Consider the following 22,927-nt stretch of genomic DNA (forward strand, 5'->3'; position numbering starts at 1 on the left):
GGGGAGAACAAGTATTTGATACACCGCCGATTTTGCAGGTTTTCCTACTTACAAAGCATGTAGAGGTCTGTAATTTTTATCATAGGTACTTCAACTGTGAGAGACAGAATCTAAAACAAAAATCCAGAAAATCACATTGTATAATTTTTAAGTATTTAATTTGCATTTTATTGCATGACATAAGTATTTGATACATCAGAAAAGCAGAACTTAATATTTGGTACAGAAACCTTTGTTTGCAATTACAGCGTTCATACGTTTCCTGTAGTTCTTGACCAGGTTTGCACACACTGCAGCAGGGATTTTGGCCCACTCCTCCATACAGACCTTCTCCAGATCCTTCAGGTTTCGGGGCTGTCGCTGGGCAATACGGACTTTCAGCTCCCTCCAAAGATTTTCTATTGGGTTCAGGTCTGGAGACTGTCTAGGCCACTCCAGGACCTTGAAATGCTTCTTACGGAGCCACTCCTTAGTTGCCCTGGCTGTGTGTTTCGGGTCGTTGTCATGCTGGAAGACCCAGCCACGACCCATCTTCAATGCTCTTACTGAGGGAAGGAGGTTGTTGGCCAAGATCTCGCGATACATGGCCCCATCCATCCTCCCCTCAATACGGTGCAGTCGTCCTGTCCCCTTTGCAGAAAAGCATCCCCAAAGAATGATGTTTCCACCTCCATGCTTCAAGGTTGGGATGGTGTTCTTGGGGTTGTACTCATCCTTCTTCTTCCTCCAAACACGGCGAGTGGAGTTTAGACCAAAAAGCTCTATTTTTGTCTCATCAGACCACATGACCTTCTCCCATTCCTCCTCTGGATCATCCAGATGGTCATTGGCAAACTTCAGACGGGCCTGGACATGCACTGGCTTGAGCAGGGGGACCTTGCGTGCACTGCAGGATTTTAATCCATGACGGCGTAGTGTGTTACTAATGGTTTTCTTTGAGACTGTGGTCCCAGCTCTCTTCAGGTCATTGACCAGGTCCTGCCGTGTAGTTCTGGGCTGATCCCTCACCTTCTTCATGATCATTGATGCCCCACAAGGTGAGATCTTGCATGGAGCCCCAGACCGAGGGTGATTGACCGTCATCTTGAACTTCTTCCATTTTCTAATAATTGCGCCAACAGTTGTTGCCTTCTCACCAAGCTGTTTTTCTATTGTCCTGTAGCCCATCCCAGCCTTGTGCAGGTCTACAATTTTATCCCTGATGTCCTTACACAGCTCTCTGGTCTTGGCCATTGTGGAGAGGTTGGAGTCTGTTTGATTGAGTGTGTGGACAGGTGTCTTTTATACAGGTAACGAGTTCAAACAGGTGGAGTTAATACAGGTAATGAGTGGAGAACAGGAGGGCTTCTCAAAGAAAAACTAACAGGTCTGTGAGAGCCGGAATTCTTACTGGTTGGTAGGTGATCAAATACTTATGTCATGCAATAAAATGCAAATTAATTACTTAAAAATCATACAATGTGATTTTCTGGATTTTTGTTTTAGATTCCATCTCTCACAGTTGAAGTGTACCTATGATAAAAATTACAGACCTCTACATGCTTTGTAAGTAGGAAAACCTACAAAATTGACAGTGTATCAAATACTTGTTCTCCCCACTGTATATATATATATATATATATATATATTACCAGTCAAAAGTTTGGACACCTACTCATTCAAGGGTTTTTCTTTATTTTCATTATTTTCTACATTGTAGAATAATAGTGAAGACATCAAAACGATGAAATAATACAGAATCATGTAGTAACCAGAAAAGTGTTAAACAAATCAAAATATATTTTGTCTTGAACCTTTGTCTTGAACTTTGCACACTCTCAACCAGCTTTGACAGTTTCTTCAAGTGCAGTCGCAAAACCCATCAAGCACTACGATGAAACTGGAGTTACATTCGAGTTAACAGCCTCAGAAATCGGCAATTAACTGCACCTCAGATTGCAGCCCAAATAAAGGCTTCACAGAGTTCAAGTAACAGACACATCTCAACATCAACTGTTCAGAGGAGACTGTGTGAATCAGGCCTTCATGGTCAATTTGCTGCAAAGAAACCACTACTAAAGGAATAAGAGACTTGCTTGGGCCCAGAAACACGAGCAGTCCAAAATTGAGATTTTTGTTTCCAACCACCGTGTCTTTGTGAGACGCAGAGTAGGTGAACGGATGATCTCCACATATGTGGTTCCCACCGTGAAGCATGGAGAAGGAGATGTGATGATGTGGGGGTGCTTCGCTGGTGACACTGTCAGTGATTTATTTACAATTCAAGGCACACTTAACCAGCATGGCTACCACAGCATTCTGCAGCGATATGCCATCCCATCTCGTTTGCGCTTAGTGGGACTATCAATTGTCTTTCAACAGGACAATGACCAAAAACACACCTCCAGGCTGTGTAAAGGCTATTTGACCAAGAAGGAGAGCGATGGAGTGCTGCATCAGATGACCTGTCCTCCACAATCACCCAACCTCAACCCAATTGAGATGGTTTGGGATGAGTTGGAACCGCAGAGTGAAGGAAAAGCAGCCAACAAGTGCTCAGCATATGTGGGAACTCCTTCAAGACTGTTGGAAAAGCATTCCAGGTGATTACCTCATGAAGTTGGTTGAGAGAATGCCAAGAGTGTGCAAAGCTGTCATCAAGGCAAAGGGTGGCTACTTTGAAGAATCTAAAATATATTTTGATTTGTTTAACACTTTTATATAAAAAATGAAATAACATACCAGCTCCCAAATCAGTCAGTCAGCTACGAGCCAAACAAAGACAGCTCCTGCTATTGATTAGAGCTGACACAGGAAGCTGGTGAGAGGAAAATAGAAAAACAGGGAAAAGTGAATCCATTCAGAGACAAAACATACATACATAACACCTCCTGATAGTTGCCAAGGCGACGCGGGGTGTCTTTTGATTGTGCATGCTGTGTGCTGCGCTAGCTCTGTGGAGACATAGATATGGTCTCAGCACTCCTAGGCAACGGAACGGAATCCAGGAGTGGCATCTTCTTGACCCCACATCAACACTGCAGCCTGTGCTGATTAGAGTGAGATTGAGAGACAGACCAGCTCAGGCATAGCTGATGGGTGATGTGGTTAAGCGGGGGAAGGATACGGCTCTGTGTGTGTGTGTGGTGTGACGGCCCTGAATTTGTCTGAACGGTCTCAGTGCTTCTCCTGCCGATGGGGCGCTTCCCTTTCAACTCTATATTAAAAAGCCAGCATCAGCTGCGCACGTGAGGAAGTGTTCAACCCTCAGCTTGGAAGCTTGTTGATACCCAGTTTGTTTTGTTGTATTTAAAAGTACTGTAGCCGTGTTGCAAGATCAACCAGTATCTTTGTTGCTCTCCGCTGTACTCTGTGGCATTTCTCCACTGGAAATCTGGTTGGCACATTGGATTGTCTGATTGACAACTTTTTTTACATACGGTATTTCATTTGTTTTAGTGTGATTTATACTGTGTTGGTTTATGTGTTCAGTTGTAGGTGAAGACTACTGAGATTTCTGATAACCTTTATTGTGTGTGGAAGGGGAGTTTATTGCAATCTGATTGTATGAATGAGCCCGGGTTATTACGTATCACATTCTGGAGGGACAATTGCGTGACTGAGGTCACTTGGGTTCCCTGCACTCTTTTACCGGGCTGGACATTTTTGTTATGCCCGAGGTACGGGACATTTACCAGTGAACCAAGGTTGTTTTTATTTTTGTGACTTGATTATGTGATTTATTGTGATAATACAACAAACACAAAAGAAAAGGGGTATTGAAGTTATTTCCGATGTTTTAAGGGTTCATGAAAAGTGTATTTCCATATTGACTTTTACATGAGTACTTTGAATTGGTGTAGACTTGACGGACCAGACAGGACTCAATCCCTCACAAACAAAAAGGAGAAACGTATATTTCCTCTGGTAGACACAACCTACCTGGCACCCTTAACAAACAAAAACCTTAAGTCAAAACTGTTACTGTGTGTGTGTGTGTGTGTGTGTGTGTGTGTGAGAGAGAGAGTTCAGGTCAGTTACTGAACTGTCTCTCTCCAGTGAATGGCATGTGGTCCGTTCAGTCAGCGCCATACATCAATAAGGTAAGGCCCCTTCCACTTCCATCACCTCCCACACCAACAACCCAGGCATAGAGCCTAACCAGCCTAACCAAAGGATTGTATGGGAAATGAACAGGAATCACCAAACCCACCAAAAGGTAGATGTATAAAGGTAATAGAAACTCAAGAGTGTAGTATTTCTGTTCTGAGAATGTCACAATAACCCTTAATAAAAACATGTTAATTTCCTCCCATTTGTTACTCAATGTCATTCTCCAATCACCTTGAAGGCTGAAAATAGACCAGACTCATTCCAGGTTCATTAATTTATTCCCTCCCAGCAGTAGCAGACAGACGGGGAGGGACAGGCCCTGAAGCCTGGGGCACGGGTACAGCTGTGCCAGCCATGTGTGCCCCCTTGCCTGGCCATCAGTCTTCTGCTACAGCTTCTAGTTCCAGACCCCCTAGCCCCCACACTGGGCTAAACAGAAAGGACACAAAGCCCCACATACACACAGTACACACAGTTGCTCTGCTCTTGTCCCATCTTGATTATTGTACGGTATTGCACTTACTGTATTGTTAAGTGCAGCAAAGAAAGACCTAGCAAAGCTGCAGCATGCCTTGACTAACATCAACAACATGCATGCCAGTCTTTCCTGGTTGAGGGTTGACAAGATATTAACTGCTTCTCTTTTAGTTTATATGAGAAGTATTACTGTAATGAAAATAATCAAATAACATTCAGCTCAGACATCCATACATAACCCACAAGAAATGTCACCGGGGGTCTCTTCACAGCCCCCACATCCAAAGCAAAACAGCAAACAATTTTATTAAAAGAACATTTCATGGAATGGCGGGGACTGAGGGAACACACACACAAACACACGCGCACACACACACTTTTTTTTTAGCTGTTTTGTTTGTATATCTTTGTATTTCAAACTTGTCTATCAGTGTTTTGTTATTTGTCATGTTTTGTGTTTTTTGTGGACTCCGGGAAGAATAGCTGCTGCCGTTGCAAAAGCTAACGGGGATCCAAATAAACAGTACACACACACATCTAACCATGGAACTAGATGGATGCGAATGCTGGAGCCCAGTGTACTGTCTGCAGGTGAGTCTAGCGGTAACTGTCTCCTACACTCTCAGTCCTTCCTCTCCAAGGGCACTTCTAGTGCGAAGGCACCACAGCGGGAAATGAGACACGCTGCTTTCCTCTCTGCCCATCCCTGAGCCCCCATTCTCGTCCCTGGTACAGAGACACAGCCAGGCCCTCTGTTCTGTTCTACACCCTACCTCAAACACACAGAACACAGAGCAAAAGCAGAGAGCTAGCCTAGCAGATAAGCTAAGAGGTTAACTGGAGAGTGGAGACATCTGACTTGAAATGACTTCATCTGACTTGATGACTTCATCTGACTTGAAATGTAATATGCAAAGTCAAATTTTCATAGGCCTACATGTCCTAGAGTTCTCAAAGTCTAAGGACTTTAATGGATAACTAGTTAATCCGGAATCCCATTGCCCATCGCAGAGTTGTACAAACAGAGAGAGATCCACCCCTCATTAATGTCTACTAAATCAAAGCTCTTCCATAGCATGTCCTTATAGAGATGGCAATGGAAGCCAGATAGTGCCTTGGAATTAATCCACTGTTTATGTGAGCTACGCTGAGGCCAAGCCTCCTAGTCCTAGATAGCTACTAAAGATGGATAACTCTGATGCACACTGAACTCGTGCCCACACACACCTCTACAGTCAACAGCACAGCTGCCTGCAGGTGGCCTTGTTTGGAGAGAAATCCAAGGGGTAAAACATCAAGACCTGGAGAAAGGGAGGGAGAGAGGGAGAGAACAAAAGAGAAAAGGGGGAGGATAGGTGAGAAAAGGCGGTAAAGAAGCAAAGCAAAAGACTGTTCTCACTAGCTAACCACTACCTTGTTCAATGGTCACAGTCAGAGGCGACAGGCCTTTATGGAACAGCTGGGGGTGGTGGTTACGGCATGAATGGAATGACAGCCACTGTGTGTTAATACTGTTAGTGTTCAGGTAGTGGTGTGTTGGTGGAGGAAAATAGAGAAAAAATGTGGTTTTCATGGTGAGAAAGTAGAGTGTACAATGTATGAGAGATGAATAGAATCCTACTGGCAATTACCACCGTCACAGGTCACCACAATACAGATCTATTTCATCTATTTCTAAGGGCTTGGGATCCAAGGGTTATCGTTTTACATGTAAATCAATGAAATGCTACTAACATCAATAATTCATATTAGGAGAACTCAGAGGGCTTCTATGAACAGAATCATGAAACCCAAAGAAAGGCTTTGGCTGAAAATACCGCGGCACTGCCAAGAACAGATCATTTCAGCTGTAGCTTATAGACCTTTTTTAAAACAGCTTTTTGAAGAGGAACGGAAGTGAACCTTGGAACCCAAAAGAACTTCCGGTGCATTTGTAAACAGCTGCTCTGTTGTGGCTGTAAACAGTTTAACACTTGCCTGCATGGATAGTAACGTTAGCAGCAGGGGGTGGCGGCACCAGGATAATGTGTAGCACACGGGTAAGTCGTTTATCAAATTAACCATCTATTTCTAGGTAACGTCAAGATAGACAGACATCCAATATCTGCTAAAAACAACAATGTATTAGCTACCTAGATTTCCAGGTCGCAACGAGAGAACTTTGACAATAGAAAAAAACATAATGCAACGAAATATCAAATGTTACATCACTTGAGAATATTAAAGCAAGTCCCGGTCTAATTTCTATGTTTCCTAACCTTAGACATAGAGACCTGTGAAAGCTGCTAAACCCGGTCTACGGATGAAGGGCTCAAAGAAAGTTCCAAGTCCTGGAGAGACTGAAGGGTATCTCCAATGGGTTATATATGCTATTGGTTTAGTGTTAGATTTGGTTGTGGGACGATAAAAATATTGTTAAAAGTAACAATGCTTAGACCTAGAACATGCATAGCCATCCTTGCTCCTAGAGATCTAGCTATTGGGAGTGCAGGTTTCTGTTCCAGCCCTGACATTCTGCATATTATTCAATTAACTATTCAATCATCTCGTTTTGGAGTAAGATGGATGTCTAAACCCACGAACCATTTACCATCTTTGTATGATATGAAATAAAGTGTTGATTCTTTGAATTAAGTATAGTAGTCAGTGAACATGTTTGTCTGTTATTGGATTGTCACTCTCATTTTGTCTGATATTGCACAGATTTGCAGCTGAAGCTGATGTCCTTGATCATTGGTGTAGGTGTAACAATCCTTGTATGGCAGATCTAGGACGCAACCCCTGTCCACAACAGCACTTCATACCCACAAAGCAGTGTCCATTATCCTACCAAAACCGTGATCTTGGTTGGGCAAGGATAAAAATACTTCAGGGCAGGTGACATCACCACACAATGGCTACTAGGGCTTTGTCTCACTTTGTCTTTCCTTGATTACTCGCATCCTATTTCATCACCTGTATTGTATCGCAACTGGTCCCTCCCCACTGGCCTTCTGCTCCATTGGGTGTTGAGAAGGCGGCAATGAAGGAATTAAGGAAGGATGAATTGAGACTCACTCCTCTGCTACACCCACTGACCTCCTCCATCTCCTCATCAACCTCAGCGGCCAGCAGAGCAGACTGTGAACTGAGTCAATCTAGCATTGAATTCTGCTACATCGACTCAGATCACACATTCGGCAGCTGAATTATACTGTTGTGGGAGGAGGTGAAAGCGGGTGACTGTAGCAGAGGTGAGCTGCAGGTGAGTTCTAGTAGCCCCTGATGTGATGTCATCCCCCTGAGACTTGAAGTAGCGTCTCCTCCTCCTACGCACACTCACTAGACTATGCATTATATACACACAGTATACACACACACACGCTCACAAGACCCACACACATATTTGCATACACTACATATGCACACACACACGCATACGGACACAACACAAACACATATACATACACATTACACACACTTTTACACTCATCATTTGCTGCTGCTACTCTGATCTTTATTTTACTCTTATTATCTATCCTGAAATCTAGTCACTTTACCCTGCCTTCATGTACATGTCTACCTCTAACTCTGCACATTGATCTGGTACTGATACTCCCTGTATATAGCTCCATTCTTGTGTATTTTATTTCTATTCCTGGTTACGGTAAAGTCTACACCAGTTGTATTCGGCACATGTGATTTTTTAAACATGAATGTATCTATGTTTTAATACCATAAGCATCTCAGCTGTGGGAGGATCTCCTCCTGCAATGTTGTGCCAATTCTGCTACACTTACTGTCCTCCTCCTCCAGTGGTTGGAACTCATACATTACATTGCTACTTTGCAGCCAATGTAAAAATGACCCTTCACTGTGGTCACTCCTCGGGGTATTTGTCTCGTGTCCACTATCCATTTTCTCTATTTGAAATGATACTATTAGAAATAGGGAAAGCCCTCACACATTTGAGATAACGTGTGTGTGTGTGTGTGTGTGTGTGGGAGAATCATTTGCTAATAACTTTAAAGAAAATATAAGGCTGATAATGGCAAGATCAGTGTGTGGGTTTGTCTTTTTCATTAGACAATTAATTTGGCTAACCATGTTGAAGGATACCAAATTTGACTTCTACAGCTACTGCAGCTCATGCAGTCATGAAATGGATTAGTGCAAGCCCTACCCTTGTAATGAAGGTAGGCCTTAAGGATGACATGCACAGGAGAGACATTATTAGCAAATATCACTATCACAAAGGTGTGCAGAAAGGAATATTTACGTTTTATTTTCATTTCAAAATACATGTCGCTTGAAATAAAGTTACAATTTGTTTGCTTTATGTTATGTATAATCCTGGTGTAATTATTATCAGTTCAACATTATCACCACAAGGTGTCAGTACTAGCATTTGTATTATAATCTAGCTTTACTTACTGCAAACAAACCAGTAGCTAGGTCTCATAACGTGAAGTCGATAATACATGCCTAACACAAGCTAGTGGTTTATTAAAACTACAGTTTCTTCATTGAAACTAAGAGGGCAATACACCTGGGTAAAATATAGTTGCATTTTGAAGGAAGCAGAAGACGACCTAGGAGAGATAGATTGGTGAGGTGGGAGAGAGGGGTTGATATAAACATTGTGACTGTCAAACATTGGACTTGTATGCTAGCTACATTTAGTTTAGTTATTGTTGGCTGTCGTGAGAGAAATGTATCTATCTAGCTGGCTAACAAGGTAAGCAGATCTTTCTCTACCTTTACATCACGCTAACTGAGGTTATTTGCTGTGCTAGCCAAATGTAGCCAACACCACCAGAGCAAACGGATAATAAACAGGAAATAAACATTATCTGAACATTTTGTTTAGAGAATCTGGTAGAAACAAGTCAATGTTTGTATATAACTCATTTGTAAAAATTTTGGGTTGGATAAATAAATACGAGCCTGTTATTTTGTGCTAGCTAGCTAGCTATTCTGCCCTACCAAGCAAAAAGGCAATAACTGCTAATTTGGTTGAAAATTAGTTAATGTAATTTTTGCTACATTAAATACATGCTTAATCATGTGGATAAGTATCCTGCCTCTTGTATTGTGTTTGAGAAAATGGGGGTCATGTTAAAAGTAACTGCATAACGTTACTGTGAAACCAAGGTAAATAAAATATGTTTTTCTCAGTTCCACACTGAGCAGTTACTGCCTTTTTGCTTGGTAGGGCAGTATTATTGTGAGCTGCAGTGCCGGCTGTTTACTGGGGAACCTCTTGGTTGCGCATGCATATACAGTAGAATGTGTTATTGCTTTGACAGATGAACAGGTCTATACTAAGTATTGAAGGGGTAGGAAAGGAGTATTAAACCTATAATATTCATTACATTCTCTTAATGTCATCTAAAAAACTATGTCATCGTTTACAGTGGGAGTATGACGGAAGCCTAGCAAAACTATTTATCAGCTAGGCTACTTCAACAGCCCCTCCACCCTCCCCCTTTTCCTCATTTTAATATGTGCTGTCTTCAAAAGGCAGACTGGCAGGATTACTTTGCTGGAGGAGAAAGTGCACATTTCCACTGAAGCCTTAATCTCTGCTTGTGTAATTTACTCGTGGGAGAAAAATAAATAAACAATATAACAATAAATGAACACAAGGCCCAACACAACGCACATCAGCCAATTATTCCTGAAAAAATGTGTTGCCTGGAGCCATGAATGATGTTGTGCTTTCTTTTCCTCCCGTTGCTCCAAATGTCCACTGATCTCAAGCAGACGCTTTTAATTCTTCATACCCATCTTAATTTCTATCTGGACGCAGCCAGTCAAGAAGGCAAGCTGCCCCATTGGGGGGGTGGAAGGGAAGTTAGAGACCAGATCAGTCTCTGAGACATTTACATTACATTTACATTTAAGTCATTTAGCAGACGCTCTTATCCAGAGCGACTTACAAGTTGGTGCATTCACCTTATGATGTCCAGTGGAACAGCCACTTTACAATAGTGCATCTAACTCTAAGGGGGGGGGGGGGGGTAGAAGGATTACTTTATCCTATCCTAGGTATTCCTTAAAGAGGTGGGGTTTCAGGTGTCTCCGGAAGGTGGTGATTGATTCCGCTGACCTGGCGTCGTGGGGGAGTTTGTTCCACCATTGGGGTGCCAGAGCAGCGAACAGTTTTGACTGGGCTGAGCGGGAGCTGTACTTCCTCAGAGGTAGGGAGGCGAGCAGGCCAGAGGTGGATGAACGCAGTGCCCTTGTTTGGGTGTAGGGCCTGATCAGAGCCTGAAGGTACGGAGGTGCCGTTCCCCTCACAGCTCCGTAGGCAAGCACCATGGTCTTGTAGCGGATGCGAGCTTCAACTGGAAGCCAGTGGAGAGAGCGGAGGAGCGGGGTGACGTGAGAGAACTTGGGAAGGTTGAACACCAGACGGGCTGGGGCGTTCTGGATGAGTTGTAGGGGTTTAATGGCACAGGCAGGGAGCCCAGCCAACAGCGAGTTGCAGTAATCCAGACGGGAGATGACAAGTGCCTGGATTAGGACCTGCGCCGCTTCCTGTGTGAGGCAGGGTCGTACTCTGCGAATGTTGTAGAGCATGAACCTACAGGAACGGGTCACCGCCTTGATGTTGGTTGAGAACGACAGGGTGTTGTCCAGGATCACGCCAAGGTTCTTAGCGCTCTGGGAGGAGGACACAATGGAGTTGTCAACCGTGATGGCAAGATCATGGAACGGGCAGTCCTTCCCCGGGAGGAAGAGCAGCTCCGTCTTACCGAGGTTCAGCTTGAGGTGGTGATCCGTCATCCACACTGATATGTCTGCCAGACATGCAGAGATGCGATTCGCCACCTGGTTATCAGAAGGGGGAAAGATCCGAGACCCGGGTAATGAACTAAATATAGAAAAACAGGAGTGTGGAAGTAAAACAGCTCAACTCTGTTCATTAGTTTCCACAAGCCTGGATGGATGGATGGAAGAAACCTTTGGCTAATGGAATTAAACAGAATAACATGGCTGTATGCAGTGGAAAATAAATACAATTTATTGGACCTCTTACCCTTTCCACTAAACTTGGTAATGCTTGACTGGTGGTAAGCAGAGGCCCCTATTCTCTTGGTAAGAAAGCCCCTGTGTAAAAGTAATTGAGCAGTGGAGGATGAGGAGAAGAGAGAGGGATACGCAGAAGCTACTGGTAATTACAGCGGTCGTTATGGCTGACCTGCCGCCCAGGAACTCGGCTCACAGAACACACTCACATTTTGTCCAATTAGAGTTTGAGTTCTGCCACCCTGAGAAATATTCAAAAGGTCGCATCTCCGACAAACCAGGAGAGAAGATTCTGAAGTTATCAGGACAGAGGTGACCACTGGCAACGCATATGGAATATAAATAAGAACTGGGATGACGATGACACACACACACACACACACAGTTGTCTTTGTCTCGTGTACAAACAAGGCCTTTTGTTTTCTCTGGTAAAATTTCCTGGGGTCAACCTGAGTGTTGTTATTGTTTGACTAGAGTTCAGAGGAATTTGTCTGGTTGTTTAGTCTCGTATCACACCTGTGGGGTGTGAGATGTTACAGACACTGTTGATTTTCACCAATGAGTAAGTCTGTTACGATGACCGTATTAGTGCCACACTGGCAGTCACGAGTCATGACGGCAGTCAAATTCCACGTGACCGTTTAGTCACGGTAAATAGGCTTCTCCAAGCCCTGAATCTGCTGATGGTCATTAGTAGCCTACCGAACTTGCTAACTGCCTGGTATTCAGCACTCTATTGTCCCTCTAACCAATAAAACACTTAATGAGAGCCTATGAGCTCATGTTGCGCAACATTTCTATAGGCTATTCAATTGCATGAGAAAACACTTAACCTACTATTTATTTCTCAACTTTACTAAATGTTAAGCACATTGCTTCTCTTTATGACAAGAGTATAGCCTACCTGGCTGGCATGAAAATGAAACACGGGAAAAGCGTCCTCCATTCGCTATTTAAGTGCCTAGATTACATTTTTAAAAATTGCCCTGCCTGTTTCGAGACAGGTGCATAATAGTGGTCTATTCTAAATCAAAACAAATTTCACACATATTTACAATACAGTGCATTCGGAAAGTATTCAGAGCCCTTGACTTTTTCCACGTTATGTTAGACTTATTCTAAAATGTATTAAATAGTTTTTTCCCTCATCAATCCACATACAATACCCCATTGTGCAAAAAAAGCAAAAATCGTTTTTTAGAAATGTTTGCTAATTTATTCAAAATTAAAAACTGAAATATCACATTTACATAAGTATTCAGACCCTGTACTCAAGCTCCCGAGTGGCGCAGCATATCTCAGTGATAGAGGCATCACTACAGATACCCTGGTTCGAATACAGGCTGTATCACAGCTGGACGTCATTGGAAGTCCCATAGGGTGGCGCACAATTGGCCGAGCGTCGTCCGGGTTTGGCCGGTGTAGGCCGTCGATGTAAATAAGAATTTGTTCTTCACTGACTTGCCTAGTTAAAAATATATACACTGTTCAAACGTTTGGGGTCACTTAGAAATGTCCATGTTTTTGAAAGAAAAGCACATTTTTTGTCCATTAAAATAACATAGAATTGATCAGAAATACAGTGTAGACATTGTTAATGTTGTAAATTACTATTGTAGATGGAAACGGCTGATTATTTTTATGGAAGATCTACATTGGCATATTATCCCATTATCAGCAACCATCACTCCTGTGTTCAAAATGGCACGTTGTGTTAGCTAATCCAAGTTTATCAATTTCAAAAAGGCTAATTGATCATTAGAAAACCCTTTTGCAATTATGTTAGCGCAGCTGAAAACTGTTGTGCTGATTTAAAGTAGCAAAAAAACTGGCCTAGTTGAGTATCTGAAGCATCAGCATTTGTGGGTTCGATTACAGGCTCAAAATGGCCAGAAACAAAGTACTTTCTTCTGAAACTCATAAGTCTATTCTTGTTCTGAGAAATGAAGGATATTCCATGCGAGAAATTGCCAAGAAAGTGAAGATCTCGTACAAATTCATATTATGGAACAGTTCAAATAAGCAAAGAGAAACGACTGTCCATTATTACTTTAAGACATGAAGGTCAGTCAATACAGAACATTTCAAGAACTTTGAACATTTCTTCAAGTGCAGTTGCAAAAACCATCAAGCACTATGATGAAACTGGCTCTCACGAGGAACACCACAGGACAGGAAGAACCAGAGTTACCTCTGCTGCAGAGGATAAGTTCATTAGAATTACCAGCCTCAGAAATTGCAGCCCAAATAAATGTTTCACAGTCCAAGTAACAGACACCTCTCAACATCAATTGTTCAGAGGAGACTGTGCGAATCAGGCCTTCATGGTCAAATTGCAGCAAAGAAACCACTGCTAAATGACAACAATAATAAGAAGAGACTTGCTTGGGCCAAGAAACACGAGCAATTGACATTAGACTGGTGGAACTCTGTCCTTTGGTCCAAATTTGAGATTTTTTGTTCCAACCGCCGTGTCTTTGTGAGATGCAGAGTAGGTGAACGGATGATCACGTGGTTCCCACGTGAAGCATGGAGGAGGAGGTGTGATGGTACTTTGCTGGTGACACTGTCTGTGATTTACTTAGAATTCAAGGCACACTTAACCAGCATGGCTACCACAGCATTCTGCAGTGATATGCCATCCCATCAGGTTTGCGCTTAGTGGGAATATCATTGGTTTTCAGCAGGACAATGACCCAACACACCTCCAGGCTGTGTAAGGGCTATTTGACCAAGAAGGATAGTGATGGAGTGCTGCATCAGATTACCTGGCCTCCACAATCACCAAACCTCAACCCAGTTGAGATGGTTTGGGATGAGTTGGAACCGCAGAGTGAAGAAAAAGCAGCCAACAAGTGCTCAGCATATGTGGGAACTCCTTCAAGACTGTTGGAAAAGCATTCCAGGTGAAGCTGGTTGAGAGAATACCAAGAGTGTGTAAAGCTGTCATCAAGGCAAAGGCTGGCTACTTCGAAATAATCTCAAATATAAAATATATTTTGATTTGTTTAACACTTTTTGGGTTACTACATGATTCAGTGTGTTATTTCATAGTTTTGATGTCTTCACTATTAGAAAATAGTAAAAATAAAGAAAAACCCTTGAATGATATATACAGTACCAAACTTTTGACTGGTACTGTGTATATATATATACACACATGGGGGATTGGAAATGCAGACAATTACATTGTAGCTTCCATCAATCTATCTGCAATATTAAAGCTGATATACCCCCTAAAAAATAAACATGAATTGTTGCATGGGGCAGAAATAATGCAGTGCGACTTGAGTTTCGCCATCACCTAGAAGACTATGTCCCCTTTTCTCAACAGAGGGAGGGAGAGCAGAGGGATGGTGAGTCAGGTGAGTGGTGGCCTCACCGCTGCTCCCTCCCTCCGGTCAGACACAGGCCATCAGTCCAGAAAAAAATATATATACACAGTGCCTTTGGAAAGTATTCAGACCCCTTGACCTTTTCAACATTTTGGTAGATTACAGCCTTATTCAAAAATGTATTACATCGTTTTTTTCCTCATCAATCTACACACAATACCCCATAAAGAAAAAACAGGATTTTAGAAATGTTTGCTAATTCATTAAAAATAAAAACTGAAATATCACATTTATGTAAGTATTCAGACTCTTTACTCAGTATTTCGTTGAAGAACCTTTGGCAGTGATTACAGCTTCGAGTCTTCTTGGGTAGCAAAGGAGAAGACCAATAAGCAATAAGTATTACTGCTACTTAAGTAATACAATACAATCTGAAACAACTTTTACACAATGAGTGAAGTGAAACCATCCATCATATTAATTTGGGGTTCTGGAACATGATTTTCATGCTTTCATTGCACAATCAAACACAGATTATGAACTGGGTGGCTCGAACCGTGAATGATGATTGGCTGAAAGCTGTGGCATATGAGACTGTATACCACAGGTATGACAGAACATTTATTTTTATTGTTCTAATTACGTTTGTAACCGATTTATAGTAGCAATAAGGCACCTCGGTGGTTTGTGGTATATGGCCAATATACCACACACCCTTGGCCTTATTGCTTAATTAGATCTCTGTCCTTCTGTGACTTGAAAGATTCCCTGTGGGGAGATAAATTATGCTGTGTTGTCATGCAAGGCAGGCCTCTCTCTGCTGTAAAGCCTATCATCTCTCTGTGCACCGCCTGCAGTAGGCAGCTTGATCTCCTACATAAGAGGATATGCTGCAGTAGCTACCTTGTGCTAGGACACTGCTGCACTGAAGGACACACTTCACACACCCAAGACATGCGCTGCCAGCCTGCTCACCGACCCACTTCGTTTCACCGACCAACAGCGCTGGCTACCTTGGCATTCAAGGCAGGCCGAACTAAGACACAGGGATCCCAATAAACAGTACGCTGAACATCACTTTGGTCACGTATAAGCGCTAAAAGTAGCTCTCCCACCAGGTGACTGCAGGTACACGCTGTCCTCCTTTGGCTATGAATTATGAACATGACAACCAAGGAGAGACAGAGACAGAGAGGGAAAGAGATGTAGAGTTCTTTTCACATCTCTTTTCTTTGTGAGTGGGAAATGTAACCTTGGGAGGATAGTGTGAGTCATCACTGCACTTCAGCAGACCTTGGCCAGCCAGGCTGTTTAGTGCTGAGGTTGGAGAAGAAACGGCCTGGTTTCAACTGACAGACTGACAGACACAAACAGGGCCCTCTGGCCATAGTCCCAAAAAATACATTGGGACACTGGCGCACAGTCAGACAAGGACGCATAGTCACTGCAACACAGAGAGGCATAGCAGCAGTAACAGACACACAAGACACAGACACACAGTCCAAAGCAGGGACACAGACCCTACAGACCCAGACAGATGAGAGAAGACACTGATGAGCCACAGACAGGTCTGATGTGTTGCGACGTTGTCTACCATGTTCAGTTGTGTCACTCTATCCTGGTACTGGGAGACAGTTCTGTTTAGGCTCCTAGTCACAGTAATTATTCATCATGATCTCATGTATATTTCATACAGCATCATCAGTACAGTCAGCTCATTTCGGTAGAAGTCTTGATGAACTCCTCAATGAGGTCATTGAGTCCAAGTTAAATAAGTTGTCCTTTACGTAACTCAAGTTGATCTTGCTTGAATAGAGTAGCATTTAAACTTGTGTTGAATTTTTTTATTTTATTTTTTTAAATATCAACTTCTCTACGGGTGTCATCTTACAAATACAATACAGCGATCTGCCCTTGCTCAATTTCTGTGTGTGTGTGTGTGTGTAATGTGCGTGTAATGTGCGCGTGTTAGTTCCAGCCCAGTCCCAGCTGTCAGTCATCCTCCAGTGTGTTCCAGCCGTGGCAGGCTGAGGTTAATACCCTCTCTAATATTCATCCCCAGATCTTTGAAGTGATCCCATCCACCACGCCTCAGATAAAAGCATCAATACACAGCAAGCGGGAGAAAGAAAAACAGCCCTCTCATTTTAAGGCACTTAACCTTTCCTGTCTTGGCAAACCAAAGCGGACATGGGTTATTTAGATCTGCAAGTGAAAAGAAAATGGTAATTTCCAAGCGAGTAAAACGATGACAATGGAGGGAGAAAGACTGTTTTGTTTATGTCTGAATTATGATCTTCAATTTCAAAAGGCCCTGCTCGTCTCCTGTGGCAGGCTGAGTGTGTTTTAATGATGAAGCTGGGGAGAGATATAAAAAGAGCCACGGTGGAACAATAGCACTTGACTATTCCCTTTTTATTTATTTATTAGCGTTTATTCCCGTTCCAGCTAAACCTTTCATTTTGACACAAATGCAAATAGTATGCAACTGTCACTATGTTAATGCCTTGGCTTACACGCTCTCTCATCAATCTAGCATTATTCAGCTGATATTATACCTACATCATCTTAAACTCAGGAAATAGAACTGAGCTGGACTTAAACTGTTCGGCCTTGAGTCAACACAATGAGCACATACTATGGACGTGTTTGACAAGCGTCTGGCGCATTACATTTTAATAATTCAATGAGTGGAAAGGTTTGGTTTTCAAGGTCATTCGCCTAGTAGTCTATAAGGGATGCTCTCAACTTTTACTTTACTACAACCTAAGTCTCACATGGCAACCTGGTCTCAGAGCATTTCGTATTATTCTTTATGTTAATCTGAGACACTCCATTTAGTGTGATATGTTACGTTTTGTATGGTATGCAATAATTTGCTAAATGTCCAATATGTTACAAATTTTCAAACGTACAATATGTTAAGAATTTGTAAAATGCATGATTTGTTACGAATTCTAGCTAGGTAGCTAGGTGGCTAACGTTAGCTAGGCTAGGGGTTAAGTTTGAGTTAGGTTAAAGAGGAGGGTTAGGGTTAGCTAACATGCTAAGTAGTTGCAAAGTAGCAAAAAGATTAGTAAGTAGTTGAAAAAGTGCTAATTAGCTAAAATGCTAAAGTTGTCCGTGAAGAAACTCGCAACCTTTGGGTTGCTAGACATTCGCATTATACGCCCACTAACCACCCTACTTTCATATTTGCCTTAAGTAACCATCTGTCTTATACAACCATACCGAACGTAACATATTATACTAATTTGGGAGTTCCAGATGTACATTTACTATGTTACGTTTAGTCTATGAGACCAGGCTGTACATGGTGACGAGTGCTGTAGCTTAGATGTTCTGATGGGTGCCAGAGAAATAAAAACATTCAAACCAATGAGAAATATCCTAGAAATCAGTGTGTGTATGTGTGTGTGAGTGTTATCCTCATCCTGTCCAGGTGCTCCTCTCTCAGGGGACACTTAAGCCCACTAGAGTAGGCCACTCTCTGGCCATCTGGGACTCTGAAAGGTTACCAGGTGATTTCCAGGAATTATAGGTAACGTATTATGTATTTTTCATGAAAACACACACACCAAGTGCACACTCTAGGCCCCAAACACACATTAACCCGGATGTAAACACCATCTGGCTATGCAGGGTTGTTTCCCTGCAGAGTGCAGACCAGACCAGACAGCAGTGCCTCCATCTCCCCTCATCAGAGCACTGTACTGTATGAGAGTATTCAATTAAATGAGTGCCTGACCAAACAAGACAGACCCACTAGGGAAGACAGTGAAAGAAGACATGATTTCCACATCCCATGAAGAACTGTGTTAACATGTGTCATACAAGGCACAACATGCCTGTTACACCAGCCAATTCGGCAGGGAGCCCAATTCATACATGTGAAGATATCAACAAACCATATTGCCCAATGTTGACTATGGCTCAGGTTGACAGTTACTGATATTAATGGGCCATTCAGGCCTTAGGTGACATTGAACTCATAGCCCTTAGCTACAGTACAGGAGAATAGAGGGGTTAATGTGTTTCACCAATAGGCCTATGTACTGTAACTGAACAACTAATGTAATTGAAATCAATAACAGATTCAAACCTCAGCACAAGACCGACAGACATGCCACAGCTGTTAGGAAAAGGATAAATAAAAATGGTTGTTACCGGAAGCTGTCTAATACTGGAGGACTTAGTCTCAGAGAACCTTACTGTAGTTAGCTACTGTATTTATGCTAAAGGCAGAAACCGGAGGGGTGGTTGGGGTGGCAGGTAGCCTAGCAGTTAAAAGCATTGGGCCAGTAACAGAAAGGTCGCTGGTTCAAATCCCCCGATCCAATAATGTGAAAAATCTGTTTGTGTCCCCTTGAGCAAGGCACTTAACCCTAATTGCTCTGGATAAGAGCATCTGCTAAATTACTCAAATGTAAGTAGAGGAAAACTTTAATGAACTGGCCTCTGAAAAATATAAATGAACTATGATTATTTGCTCACCTAAAACAGCTCCGCAGGTCATATTTTCCATTTCAAAACGCTTCCACAATTTCCTGTTGGCTGCATTACGCAATAGCTTTGGATACTTTCAAAAAGTCAGAAAAGGTTTGTCTGTGGGCCTTTCTTGATGTCATTCACACAAACCACAACGTACCAGTTTTACTAATCTGTCAAGACACCTTCTCACTGAAACGTGACAACACAATTGATTCATACTGACACTGTTTACAATCAAACCTTTGATAGGTATTTGCGTCGGTCGTTAGTTACGTTACATTTGAATTGACAAAACCTTGAACTTTCCCTGTAATGACCCTGTAATGTTTTAGTGAACCAACTTTTTAAAGGCCATGCTGTGAGCGTGTAATAATGCAATGAATGCGAGTGTCTCTCAACCAGCTATAATATATACAGCTTTGTCCCACTGTATCTTACAGCATTGCCCAAAGCTGAGAACAGAGATTTGATAATACTGCCATCTATTGGTGGGTTGAACTGCTGAAGACTATTTTATGGATCACATGAATGAACCTGCAGTGCCATGCACCGCCAGTAGGTATAGCCCTAGAGCAGCAACAGCTTGTTACAAACGTATACAGTCAATGGAGGCAACACACACATCACAATACGGCTATCAACATTCCTATCATATTATGTAGGTCAGATGAGCTGTGAGTCGTGATACATCTCCTCACACACACGCGTACACATGCACGAACGCCACGTGTGAACACAGAGGTAGGGTGGCAGGTAGCCTAAGACCATTAAGCCAGTAACCGAAAGGTCGCTGGTCCGAATCCCCGAGCCGGCAAGGTGGAACGATATGCTGTTCTGCCCTTAAACAAGCCAATTTATCCCAAACAACAACTGCATCCAGGGTGCTGTCGATTGAGAGGGGTTGGGTTAAATGCGGAAGACACGTCGGTTGAATGCATTCAGTTGTGCAACTGACTAAGTATCCCCTTTTTTCCACACACACTCAATCACTCTCCAGTTCTCCTGCTATAGGTCTCAGTTTGCAGACTGTATGGGCAGACAGACAGTGTGTATAGTGCTCAGAGCAGACAGCTGTCCTGACTAGTGAATATAGAGACAGCCTGACTCAATCTCTCTATCTATCTCTGCCTGCCTGCTGCAGCTCTCTGTATAAAAAGGGCAATACTGCACAGCACTGTGTACTGGCTGGGAAGATAGCGCAATAAAAGAGTAATATAGGCCTAAAGATTAATTTTGTCTCTGGCTAATTGGGGAATACATACAGTTGAAGTCGGAAGTTTACATACACTTAGGTTGGAGTCATTAAAACTCGTTTTTCAACCACTCCACACATTTCTTGTTAACAAACTATAGTTTTGGCAAGTCGGTTAGGACATCTACTTCGTGCATGACACAAGTCATTTTTCCAACAATTCTTTACAGACAGATTATTTCACTGTATCACAATTCCAGTGGGTCAGAAAGTTTACATACACTAAGTTGACTGTGCCTTTAAACAACATGGAAAATTCCCAAAAATGTCATGGCTTTAGAAGCTTCTGATAAGCTGATTGACATAATTTGAGTCAATTGGAGGTGTACCTGTGGATGTATTTCAAGGCCTACCTTCAAACTCAGTGCCTCTTTGCTTGACATCATGGGAAAATCAAACGAAATCAGCCAAGACCTCAGAAAAAAAAATTGTAGACCTCCACAAGTCTGGTTCATCCTTGGGAGCAATTTCCACGCAGCCGTCATACCGCTCAGGAAGGAGACGCGTTCTGTCTCCTAGAGATGAACGTACTTTGGTGCGAAAAGTGCAAATCAATCCCAGAACAACATCAAAGGACCTTGTGAAGATGCTGGAAGAAACAGGTACAAAAGTATCTATATCCACAGTAAAACAAGTCCTATATCGACATAACTTGAAAAGCCGCTCAGCAAGGATGAAGCCACTGCTCCAAAACCACCATAAAAAGCCAGACTACGATTTGCAACTGCACATGGGGACAAAGATTGTACTTTTTGGAGAAATGTCCTCTGGTCTGAAGAAACAAAAAATAGAACTGTTTGGCCATAATGACCATCGTTATGTTTGGAGGGAAAAGGGGGAGGCTTGCAAGCCGAAGAACACCATCTCAACCGTGAAGCACGGGGGTGGCAGCATCATGTTGTGGGGGTGCTTTGCTGCAGGAGGGACTGGTGCACTTCACTAAATAGATGGCATCATGAGGTAGGAAAATTATGAGGATATATTGAAGCAACATCTCAAGACATCAGTCAGGAAGTCAAAGCTTGGTCACAAATGCATCTTCCAAGTGGACAATGACCCCAAGCATACTTCCAAAGTTGTGGCAAAATGGCTTAAGGACAACATATTCAAGGTATTGGAGTGGCCATCACAAAGCCCTGATGACCTCAATCCTATAGAAAATGTGTGCGCAGAACTGAAAAAGCGTGTGCGAGCAAGGAGGCCTACAAACCTGACTGTTACACCAGCTCGGTCAGGAAGAATGGGCCAAAACTCACCCAACTTATTGTGGGAAGCTTGTGGAAGCCTACCCAAAACGTTTTACCCAAGTTAAACAATTTAAAGGCGATGTTACCAAACACTAATTGAGTGCATGTAAACTTCTGACCCACTGGGAATGTGATTAAAATAAAAGCTGAAATAAAGCATTCTCTCTACTATTATTCTGACACATTTCACATTCATAAAATAAAGTGGTGATCCTAACTGACCTAAGACAGAGAATTTTTACTTGGATTAAACGTCAGGAATTGTGAAAAACTGAGTTTAAATGCATTTCGCTAAGGTGTATGTGAACTTCCGACTTCAACTGTAAATGAGGAACAACGGGATGGTGTTTCTATGAATGAATAAGGATGAGGAATGCAGTCATTGTCATGTCTGTCTGTCTATGTCTGTCTGTGCGTGTATTTGTAGTGTACTCACCAGTCCTGCAGTGAGTGACGGTGCAGACTGGCCCAGGGACTGGTTCCTCATGCGGACCAGGTTGTTAGGGGGTTCTACAGGAAGATGCCAGGCTAGCTGACTCACCCGACCGTGCATACTGCTGGACAGGGGAAGAAGCTGCTGCTTACCTGGTATGGGGGAGGGGGGGAACCAGTCAACCAGGGTAAACTACAGCTCATCCAGATCTAAAAGCAGAATGATAGATACGAAAGCACTCCAGAAGTGCCACGTATGGACTCATTAAATCAAATTGTATTAGTCACATACAACAGGTGTAGACCTTACAGTGAAATGCTAACTTACAAGCCCTTAACCAACAATGAAGTTTAAAAAATACGAATAAGAAATAAAAGGAACAAGTACAAGTCTGGGTAGCCATTTGATTAGATGCTCAAGAGGCTTATGGCTTGGGCGTAGAAGCTGTTTAGAAGCCTCTTGGACCTCGACTTGGTGCTCCGGTACCACTTGCCGTGCGGTAGCAGAGAGAACAGTCTATGACTAGGGTGGCTGGAGCCTTTGACAATTTTTAGAGCCTTCCTCTGACACCGTCTGGTATAGAGGT

General features: G+C 42.7%; 1 protein-coding gene across 7 annotated transcripts in view; it reads right to left on the minus strand.

Annotated features, from left to right (window-relative positions):
• The window catches only part of LOC139577562 (microtubule-associated serine/threonine-protein kinase 2-like), a 259,047-nt gene that overhangs the window by 212,013 nt on the left and 24,107 nt on the right, over positions 1 to 22,927 (minus strand). For all 7 annotated transcript variants that reach the window (XM_071404646.1, XM_071404645.1, XM_071404652.1 and 4 more), the window contains exon 3: positions 22,345 to 22,493. In XM_071404646.1, the coding sequence (XP_071260747.1) occupies positions 22,345 to 22,493 (149 nt within the window). The remainder of the gene's footprint in view (positions 1 to 22,344; positions 22,494 to 22,927) is intronic.

The sequence above is a fragment of the Salvelinus alpinus genome, chromosome 6 (assembly GCF_045679555.1).
Source record: "Salvelinus alpinus chromosome 6, SLU_Salpinus.1, whole genome shotgun sequence".
NCBI classification, from domain to species: Eukaryota; Metazoa; Chordata; class Actinopteri; order Salmoniformes; family Salmonidae; genus Salvelinus; species Salvelinus alpinus.